Raw genomic sequence first — 11478 nt, 5'->3', positions numbered from 1 at the left:
TAGTACCCATCCCTCCCTTTTCCCTTTTTCCCTTCCTTTCTTCTTGGTTGTTTTTTTTAACATGCATGTTTGTGTACCATTGTTAATTTCTTCTCCTTTTTCTCAATCTTGTTTGGTGTTGTTTGACTGATGCAAGTAATGCGAACCAAGATTAGATAAGGTGAGGATACGAGGAATGTGTTCGAATCTATGTTGTTTTTTAAACGGTACTAGATTGTTTTGCGTTAAAAATACCGCGTTTTATTGCAAGCACGAGGTCGAATGTAGTTTTTTAGTCTTGCTCTGAGATATTACTGTTTCATTGATGAATGCTTAAATGGTTATTCTTTTTCTTTTTCTCCTCTTTCTTTGGTTTCAGAATTTTCATCAGCTAGGGCAATTAGAAATGGATGGTATGTGTGATCATGGCTTTGTATGGTCTTCCGGTCTATGTTCATTGTCGTGACGATAAGGGTTTCTTTGTGCATAGTGATTGTTGGGGTTAGGCTCTTCTTGGTATCGAGTGATTATTTTGATTTGTGCCATTGATTTTCTTTTGAATGCTTGTTGGCGTTTGTACGATCGATTGAATTCGATGAAACATGAGATCCTCCTTGTTTCCTTTTTTCTTTTCACATTGTTTAGGAGGATAGGAGCTTCAATTGGTAATCTCCTGCATGGTGTTGGTCATTTTGCTGCATATTTTACAATGCAGATTGCTGTTTTTTTCTATTTTAGCAATATGACTTATTTGAATACAACATGAATTAAAAACAGGAGCATGACCTTCCTTCTTACAGATTCTTTATTCAGAACCAAGCTCATGGTTTGGAAGATTTACTCTGTGCTGGATCCCCTCCCTTTCAACAATGGTGTCTGCACAATTACTCTCGTGGTTTGAAGTTATTTGAGCCGACTTAAATTATATGAATGGATTCCGTGAAGCAGTCTGTGGCTTCTTTCTTGGATACCCTCAAAATGGAGCAAGTCCGAACAATTTTGACTCATAAATATCCTTATCCACACGAGCATTCACAGCATGCAATGATTGCTGTTTTTGTGGGTTGTCTGTTCTTCATCTCATCGGATAATATGCATAACCTTATCCAGAAGTTGGACAAAAACATCAAATGGTGGTCGATATATGCATGTTTAATTGGATTCTTTTATTTTTTTTCATCTCCATTTGTTAGGAAAACGATTAAGCCAAGCTATTCCAATTTCAGCCGTTGGTACGTGTGATTTCTGTTTTCTGTAATGGCTTTTGTCAATTTCTGCATCTAATTTCTGGAGGACAGTATGTCCATTGCAAGTTGGAATCTAAACTTTGTAATTGAAAATGCATGATTCTGCAGGTATATCGCATGGATATTTATTGCTGCTTTGTACCACCTCCCTAGTTTTCAGTCAATGGGAGTCGATATGAGGATGAACCTCTCTCTTTTTTTAACAATATACTTCTCATCTGTGCTCTTTCTTGCTGTTTTTCATATCATTTTTCTGGGGCTATGGTATGTTGGGCTTGTGGCTCGTGTTGCTGGAAAACGGCCAGAAATATTGGCGATCATCCAGAACTGTGCGGTAAGCACCTTGGAAAATGCTCAAATTAGGAGGTAAAACGTATGCACTTTTATTCATCCAGCAATGCTGCATGTCTTCTGAAGTAATGATGAACTTTTTGTTGTTTCCTGCAGGTCCTAAGTATAGCATGTTGTGTATTCTATAGTCATTGTGGTAATCGTGCTATTTTACGGGAGAAACCTGTGGGAAGGAGGAGTTCTGGCTGGTTTTCTTTTTCATTTTGGAAGACTGATGAAAAACGTACTTTGTTATCTCAATTCCTTCATATTCATGAACTGAAGGATCAAATTTGCTCGTCTTGGTTTGCACCTGTTGGGTCTGCCAGTGATTATCCTCTGTTTTCTAAATGGGTCATCTATGGAGAGGTACCAATGCTTTGATACTTCCTATAATAAAGTACGCCAGCTCTTTTTTCATCTCCAGTTTAGAGACCCTTGCTTTTTTCTATGATCTGATGCTTAGCTTCCACCAGTTTCTGCTTCAGATTCTTATCTCTTTCCCATGACCATTCCCTCCTATGTTTCAGTTGGTTTGCAGTGGATCGTGTGCTGGTCCGTCCAATGAGATTTCCCCTATTTATTCATTATGGGCTACATTCATAGGATTATACATTGCTAATTATGTAGTCGCGAGGTCCACCGGGTATGTGATGGTTTAACATGTAACCTGCTGCTTTCCAGTCATGTGTTATATATTTTCTGAATGGAATGAAAATCATGTTTCCATGGAAGGAAGCCATTGATATGCAACCTTCTGGCTGCATGCTATTCATTTCATATGGGTACATTACCTGATCTAAAGATTTCGATATGTCCATATTAATTTAATGGAAACTGCTATCCTGATTGAGTTAACCCTTGGAATATGCTGAGCTATGGAGTAGGATATAATTATTTGTGCTTTTTTGTTGCAGGCTTTTCAGTTAACATATAGTGTCATTTTCTACTATCATCGTCTTGCTTTCTGGTTTACTTTTATTTTGTGGTCAACTGCAGCTGGGCACTAACTCATCCCTTGTCATTGTCGGAGTATGAAAAACTGAAGAAACAAATGAAACCAGATTTCTTGGACATGGTTCCTTGGTACTCGGGGTAAGTGTGTATTGTTTGTCATTATGTTGGTAGGGTAACTTTTCAAGCACTTTATGATATCATGGCTTGATTTTGTAGGACATCTGCTGATTTATTCAAGACAGCTTTTGATCTCCTTGTATCTGTAACCCTTTTTGTTGGTCGTTTTGATATGCGTATGATGCAGGTAACTCCCTGTTGTAACTGTAGTTAAGAATATGTACTTTCACAAATATTTTTAGAATTGGAACATATAGATTTTACTAGCATGTGTAAGTCTACCTATTCTCCGGCTAACATGCTTTCGAAGCTTTAATTATGGAATAACATTCTTGATGATTGTGCATTTTTCTGAATTTTGTTTATATGATTGGTGTAACTTTGCACATCAATATTACTCATTTTGCTCTATTTATCCCTTTGATTTTTATATGTGTTTCTCTTTTGGTGACTTAACCAGGCTGCAATGACCAAGGTCAATGACAAAAAAGAAGACCTTTTCTATGATCATTTTATGGAAAAAGAGGATCTGTGGTTTGATTTCATATGCGATACTGGGGATGGTGGTAACTCCTCCTATGCTGTGGCTCGATTACTTGCACAGCCTTTGATTAAAATCAAACATGAGAGTCTTACACATTTCCTACCACGGGGTAACTTACTTCTTATTGGAGGAGATCTTGCGTAAGTTCACCTTCTTCTTTGGTCATTGGCAATTACCAGAAGTATATAATTGTGGAATACAAAACCATGATCTCCTGTGGCCAAGTGAACCTTGTTATGTACTTCAACTGTATGGGTTACTGATGCTTAATATGCTCAACTATTCACCAAAAAATTCTCTCCACTCAACAAGGTTTATGATTCCTTATATAAAATAAATGTGAAACATGTGATATTAGAGTTTATCATGGTTTTCATGATTTTGCGAGACCATAATGTGCGAACGTGTGCATAAAGAAAATAATGAGAAATAATGTATATGGAGAAACCATACACACACAAGTATAATGGATCATCAACTGATCTAACCAAAAGCAAATTGAGATCATTATATCATGCTTTAAAGCTCATACATATCAAATGCTGATAATTTCATGGTTATCAATTCATACATATATGCATACATGCATCAATACATATCTACATGCATGTTGCACTCTCTCTCTCTCTATATATATATATGTGTGTGTGTGTGTGTGTGTGTGTGTCACATTATATGCAGCGTTGCTGCATGGTAGTCATGCAGTGACCTGCTTGACAGGCTCCCATCTTGGCATTTTTGGAGATGGGTGTGGTGTCCATCTCGAGAAATGTTGAGATGGATGGTCATCAGCAATATGTTGCATAAAAAGTGACCCCTCTCTCTCTATATATATATATGTGTGTGTGTGTAGAGAGAGAGAGAGAGAGAGAGAGAGAGAGAGAGAGAGAGAGAGAGAGAGAGAGAGAGAGAGAGAGAGAGAGAGAGAGAGAGAGAGTTGTTGACCATTTGAATATGTCACAGACATGGACATAGGTACAATATGCAGCATAGACACACTTGGCAACAACAATCCTAATTCATTGTAACTATTAATAGTAAATTCATGTTGAAATTTGATTTATAGTGCAATCAATGATGAAATTTAAAAGAAAAATCATACAAGTAAATACAAAATGAACAATTGAGATTATCAGAAGAAATAAATATTAGGGGAATGACATTAATTGTGTCTGATGCAAGGTTTAATTGTGTTCATGAAGTGTCATGGCATGTCCATTGTCATGTCATGTCCACTGGACATGCATGCTAAGTGAAGTGTCCATGTGGCATAGCTGTCCTGTCTTGGATTGGATGGTTCAAGATGGGTGAACACCTTAACTGGTCCAAACCTAATTACCCCTCTATATAAGGGTTAATATAAGTTCAAAACCTTCAATTTCAAAGTTACGAGTGTTTAACTGGCTTAAATTACAAAAATACTCTTAAAAGTGGTGGCATTTTTGAAACTTATGTTGATACTTGTAGGTGCAGATTAGGTCTTTCACTTTTAGGGGCAGATTCGGTCTTTCTTTTAAAAAGAAAAGTAGAAGCACAAAAATAACATGTTTTGAATGGTCCAATTGGCATTGTATATTCAGGTTTTTACTGAAATTTCGTTGTCAAAAAAGTCCTGCTTTTACATTGGAACTGCTTGATCCAAAGTATGATTCCTAATAAATGAACCATGCTGAACACATCCATGAGACCAGATTGATTAGATACACCTAACACCTATGACTTTTTGTTAGTGTATAGTACAATCAAGTGTCCCAAAAATATTTCCATGTCCAGACACACACAGACATGCACACACACACAATATTTGTACTCATGTGTTCATTAATCACTTTCCAGCAGGAAAATATAGAACTTTTGAATGCCTTTGTTTAGCATTTTTTTTAATTGATGGAGTAAAAGGTAGTACAATTATAATTAAAAAAAATCACATTCTAGGTTTCATGTATCAACATTGCTCAAGTATTAAGATAACTTAGTTTTTCTTTTTTTTTTCTTTTTAGTTGTGTATTATTGGCAGGACACGTAATCCTTCTAGAAGTCTTTTTTTGTGTATAGGTATCCATATCCATCTTCATTTACATATGAGAGACGCTTCTTCTGCCCATTTGAATATGCTATGCAACCTCCACATTGCTATAAGGCTGAGCACATAGCAGTCGACAAGCCAGAGATTCTCTGTGGTTTTTCAGATCTGAAGCAATATGATGGCCCTCAGTGCTTTATTATTCCTGGAAACCATGGTTTGCTTCTCTTAATTGCTACATGAGACTAGTGCTAGTGAGATTTCTTTTGTTGTCAATATGATTTAGTAAGGTTTATGATTTCCTGCATAAGCATGTAGACGATTTCTGAGGGAAATATTTTGCCATTGTGTCAAACAGTTCTTTCTTAGTTGTTTAATATGATGTATTTTTCGTGTTTAACTCTACAGTTTGTTTTTTCTGCAGATTGGTTTGATGGTCTGCACACTTTTATGAGGTACATATGCCACAAAAGTTGGCTAGGCGGGTGGTTTCTACCGCAGAAAAAGAGTTATTATGCATTGCAACTTCCAAAAGGGTGGTGGATTTTTGGCCTTGATCAGGCTCTTCATTGTGATATTGATGTATACCAGTTCAAGTTCTTTGCAGAACTGATAAAAAAGGTCTACTATGTAATTCTTTAATAGGTTATTTTGGTTCTTCTTTTCTCCTAGAAAGAACTTTGTGGCACTGAACCTCATTCATAACTCTAATTACCCATTGGACACTGAGCCACATGAGCTAATCCTCATATAATTCTATACTGTAGATTGCCATTCAATATTAGTTGATCAACTGAAGGAACTCCAATATTTGAAGCACTCAGCCTTCAGAAGATGGTTTGACTTGTAATGATGGTTTCTTTATTTCTCATAAGGATGGGCTTTCATAGAAATTCAAGCTAGAAAAGTGTCATGGTTTGGTAAAATTAATTTAGTTAGTCTCACATGGTTATTGATGCTAACAATAAGTTTGCATCAATTCTTTCTGGCAGTTTTGAAGTAGAATTCTAATGAAATGTTAACTCTTGTTCCTCCTCGAAGTCCCTATAGGCTATGGTTGATCTCCGTAGAGACCTTGTAACTTTTTATCTTCACTGCTTGTATTGTGCACAGCTTGTTGGTTATAGTTATCAATCTGTGGTTGCATCTTTGGACCTATGTCATATGTGTATGACTGCAGACATAAGGATATAACTATTTATGAAGTTTCCAATATAACTAATATATAAAGGGATATAGAATGAGTCATTACATAGCGTTGAAATTTGGAGAACTTAAGTAAATGTCAAGTGCATACAACTATGTAACATGGGTCCCTGCAGAATGGCGGGGTGCCTGTGTCTAGGGGTGGGCATTGGGCTGGCCCGGCCCGCTAGTGGACCGGGCCGGCCTGTTGGGGAAACCCTGGCCCCCGGCCTTTCCGTGAGCCCAATTGGGCCAAGTCGGGCTGGGCCTATTATGTAATATATATTATATATATTATATATATAATATAATGTATATTATTTATATAATGTATTATATTATATGATATGTATATTATGTTATATATATAATGTATTATGTTATATATAATGTATTATATATTATGTTATATATATAATATATGATAACTTAACATATTAGGCCCTATTTTCTCGTTCTGCCCCCATTAGGCCCTATAGTTTGAAGTGTTTTATGTTAGATGCGTTTAGCATGCTCAATTTAGTGGGGATCGACTCTTGGATCATGTTTTTTCGACAAAAAAATGTATTTTTATGAGCCGGGAAAATTGATGCCTTCATAGCCATTGATTTTGGATCACCGGAAAACCTGTATACAGGTCAGATTCCGGTGATCCAAAAACCGATTCCCACTAAACAAAACCTATAGATCACATCTATGGTGCTACCAAAAACTATGATTTTTGAAGGAGCAGAACGAGGCAGAAAAAGAAAACGGGGCGGAACCAGCACATTACTCATAATATATATAATGTATATAATAAATATATATACATGGGCCGAGCTTGGGCCTAATTTATAAGCCCAAGCCCGGCCCGTGGTAGGACGATCCGTGGTCTGCCCATCCCTACCCGTGTCGACACACTTAGACTCAGGTCCGGGTTGGACTCAGGCCAGGCCAGACCCCAATTTTTTTTATGTGTGTGTGTGTGTGTGTGTGAGAGAGAGAGAGAGAGAGAGAGAGAGAGAGAGAGAGAGAGTTCCCGTGCTCCTTTTCCCCATCTTCTTTTATGGGATGGAGAAAGGGAGGGGGGTGGTTCCATACCCCACTCCCTCCTTTTCTTTTCCATTAAAAAAGAGGGGTGAGAAGGAGGGAAAAAGGGAGGGGTAATTTCAGTAACCCCCTTCTTTGTTACAGAGAGAGAGAGAGAGAGAGAGAGAGTTTTCAATACCCTTGACCTTTCATTTTTTATAAAAAACAAAAGTATTAAGTTTATATTAAATATCTTCGATTTCGATTTTGATTCAATCCTAACCTACATCCTATATATAAATATAAATAAATATAAATAATATATATATATATATATATATAGGCAACAGAGTAACGCCAGATGACCTTTAGCGTCGAACGAGCGGATGCGCATTCACGCACTGCGCATCTGCTCCAAAGGGCTTTAGCAGCAGAAAAAACTGCCGCTAAGGGCATGTTTTGTGTGTGCAATCAATGGCATGCTCGTCCAATAGGGGCATCGACTTTTTTGATCTACTTGGCCTGTTGTGTGAGGTTTGAGATTGGATTTTTTCTCATAAAAACAAACATTTTTATTAAAAAAACAAATTTGGAGGTTGATTCTAGGGTTACCGGAAGCGTCATAGTATATGGGGAAGCGTGCTTCCCCGAAGTGTGAAATGTGCTGAGAAGCGCCAAAAAAATTTGGAAAACACGCTTCCCTTTTTTTTGTGTTTTTATTTTTTTTATTTTTCTCTTTTTTTGCTTCCCCTTCGCTTCCTAGGTTTCTTTCGGTTTGCTTCCTAGGTCGCTTTCGAGATGATTCCTAGTTCGCTTCTAAGTCGTCCCGCGCTTCCAGCTTCCTAAAATTTTGGAAGTGCCTTGCTTCCTCCTGCTTCCCCGACTGACAATTTTGTTTGATTCTTAACAAATGGACCATGCTGAAAACATCTATGATGCCTGATTGATTTCAATCACTTGGAAATGCATAGCAGTCCTTTGATTTGATTCTGCATGCAGGTTGGGGAGAATGACTCTGTGATTGTTATCACACATGAACCAAATTGGCTTCTTGATTGGTACTGGAATGAGGACAGTGGGAAGAATGTATCCCACTTAATATGTGATTACCTGAAGGGAAGATGCAAGCTTCGAATGGCTGGGGACTTGCACCACTACATGCGGCATTCTTTTGTTCCAGGTGACAATCCAGTGAACATTCAACACTTACTTGTCAATGGGTGTGGTGGTGCATTTTTGCATCCCACCCATGTCTTCTCTAAATTCAAGAAGTTTTGTGGAACCACCTATGAGAGCAAGGTTGCTTATCCTTCTTATGAAGATTCTAGTAGGGTGAGACATCTATTTTTGTTTATCTGAACTCTGTCAAGTGCTTTACAAATGGAATTTATTTTGCTCCCTTATCTTGACTACTATGTAATGTGGCCTTCTTTTTCTAGATTGCTTTGGGTAACATATTGAAATTCCGGAAAAAGAACTGGCAATTTGACGTCATTGGTGGTGTTATTTATTTTATATTGGTGTTTTCCATGTTCCCACAGGTGATTTTTTCCCCTTTAGTTTTTATTGTTTTAAGTGCATCTGAAATATTTTTTTTGCCCTTGTTTAGAAGCATAAGGTTTCTGTATGTGTGTTCTTGTGTTTGCGTGTATGTGGATGCATGTATTCTTATTCTTTTAAAAGCTTTCCAATATAGTTTATGATGGTTGGCTCTCCCTACTTGATATGTTCACGTGACAAAGAGTTTAGAGATAGGAAAACACTCCTGTAAATACACTACAGACTTCTGTAGGTTATTGTTATACAATGAAATTATGTGCATCCTTGTTCATATGAGAATGACATCTTTGTGGATCACTTTTTAAGTTGGTGAAATAAATAGGCCATAGAAAAGGCTTTTTGCAGAATTTGAAATATTGAAAATTCCATTTTCCTTTTTGTTAAAATGTCTTAAATACAAGAGTTTGGTTTAGAATTTCTCAAAGACAATGTTGTATTTGTTGGAAGAAGGCATAAACATAACCTCAAAATACCTAAAATACAAATTCATTTAGTACGACTAGTTTTTTTTCTTTTTATTTGAAATTTCCCCTCAAATAAGGAGGTTTTATAAGGGGAAGCATGAATATTTTCTCACAGGAATAGTGCTGCCCATATCATGGAAGTGAACTTCCCCCATTGTTGTGGAAGTGTGGTGTTTTATGCATTTGAAGCATGATACTGGTAGTTGCAACTTTTTTTTTAATGTAAGATGAAATTTTTTTTAATTCCTTTTCATTATTAGAAAATTTTACAAATACCTGCCTAACATTTGACCTAATTACAAATACCCACCTAATGTTTGAGATTTTACAAATGAGTGCCTGGTTAATGAAATAAGTCTCAAATAGGCTCTCAACATACAACAACTACGCCTTCATCCCAAAACAATTGGGGTCGGCGATATGAACCAACAAAGAAAATCATTCGGGGTCTTCCACATGAATCCTTCTCCTCCATTCATTTCTATCCGATGCCATGTCCTCGGTGAGGTTCAAAGCATTCATATCCTTTCCTATCACCTCCATCCATGTCTTCCTAGGCCTACCTCGACCTTTTTTAACTAATATATTTTTTCCATTTCTCCATCCTTCTAACTGGAGCATCATTAGGCCTTCGTCGAATATTTCCTAACCACTGTAAACGTTTCTCTCTCATCTTATTTTCAATGGGTGCAACGCCTACCTTCTTACGTATCTCCTCGTTCTGAATCTTATCTTTTATTGTATTTCCACACATCCATCTCAGCATACGCATCTCAGCTACACTCATTTTTTGAATATGATGTCTCTTGGCAGCCCAACATTCCGTACTATATAGTAAAGCGGGCCTAATAGTCGTCCTATAAAACTTTCCCTTCAACTGCAATGGCATTCTACGATTGCACAACACTCCAGTTGCACTTTTCCATTTCATCCACCCAACCTTTATCCCATGATTTACATCTCCATCAATTTCTCCATACTTTTGAATGATAGATCCCAAATAAGTCTCAAATAGGCTCTCAACATAACTCTAAAATATCAAGCATTGTTAAACCACAGTTGGTTTATGTTAAAAGATCATCTTTTTCTTATTTTAATCCTTGTGAACCCTCTCTACCTTTCATGTTTTGACCTCCTAGTGGAAGATTGGAATTTCGCCAAAGAACAATTGCTCGCAGGAATATGAGACAGAGATGTCACACCCTCTTTCATAGAAGATCCTAATCTTTTCATTAGGATTTTCTATGCAGATAAAGATGTCAAACTCGGGTGAGAAGATTAGGGCTTCAGCCATGTTGAAGCCCTTGAGGATGCCAATGAGCCAGTAAAGGATGCGATAGCAGGACCATGAACTCCTTGGGTGGGGGAGCTTCTTGTAGCATTGAGTGTTCTCTTTGGCACTTGGGCAACCAGAGAGGGACAAAGTGCTCACTGGAGTCCAACTCTACCTTCAAGTCCGGTGGTTGAGGGTTTGAGGCTTTGAGCTTTGTTGGGGTAGTGGTCTATTGGAAGCCTAACAATTGATTTGAAGAGAGGAAACAAAGGAACAAAGCAACTTGAACACATGAAAACCTTAACTCCTACCTTAGATCGAAGCTCTTCTTGTTTGTTTAGGGATTTGTTCTTCAATGGTGCTTGAAAAAAAGGGGAGGAGAAACCCTTGAACACACGAGATCCTATGGTGGAACCTGGGTCATAGGGTGTGGCAAAAAAGGAATCATGCTGTTGATGGTGGAGAATGAAGCCAAAGAGGGAGAGCACCGTGTGCGATGAAGGGAATGAGGTGATGCTGGAGAATGATGCCAGAGAGAGAGAGAGAGAGAGTCGTTCTAACATTATGTAAGGGTAAAATTTTCTTTTGACATGACTCAACCATACTTTCACTCATGCTTTAAGGTTAAGACAAGCACCCATCTGAGACTTATTTTCTTAGCTCAACGTCCATTTGTAAAATCTCAAATGCTAGGCATGTTTTTTTAATTAGGTTATGTCAGGCAGGTATTCATAATTTATTATTATTATTATGCAGAAACCATATTTAGGAGGTTTGGGCTTATATTT

The 11478-nt window shown here is 37.5% G+C and overlaps 1 protein-coding gene across 1 annotated transcript in view; it reads left to right on the top strand.

Moving 5' to 3' along the window:
- The first annotated feature begins 779 nt into the window (after positions 1-779).
- LOC149841173 (uncharacterized) overlaps positions 780-11478 on the top strand; it is a 30287-nt gene continuing 19588 nt past the window's right edge. Inside the window, exons 1-11 of the mRNA XM_090003638.1 lie at positions 780-1211; positions 1335-1560; positions 1674-1925; positions 2087-2202; positions 2556-2651; positions 2730-2817; positions 3091-3314; positions 5230-5414; positions 5622-5818; positions 8393-8725; positions 8833-8934. Coding sequence (XP_089859764.1) covers positions 910-1211; positions 1335-1560; positions 1674-1925; positions 2087-2202; positions 2556-2651; positions 2730-2817; positions 3091-3314; positions 5230-5414; positions 5622-5818; positions 8393-8725; positions 8833-8934 — 2121 coding nt within the window. The 5' untranslated portion in view covers positions 780-909. The remainder of the gene's footprint in view (positions 1212-1334; positions 1561-1673; positions 1926-2086; positions 2203-2555; positions 2652-2729; positions 2818-3090; positions 3315-5229; positions 5415-5621; positions 5819-8392; positions 8726-8832; positions 8935-11478) is intronic.

The sequence above is a fragment of the Nuphar pumila genome, chromosome 4 (genome assembly GCF_984573655.1).
Source record: "Nuphar pumila chromosome 4, dmNupPumi1.hap1.1, whole genome shotgun sequence".
NCBI lineage: Eukaryota > Viridiplantae > Streptophyta > Magnoliopsida > Nymphaeales > Nymphaeaceae > Nuphar > Nuphar pumila.
The sequence above is the reverse complement of the archived record's forward strand: the minus strand, read 5'-3'. Positions and strand labels throughout refer to the sequence as shown.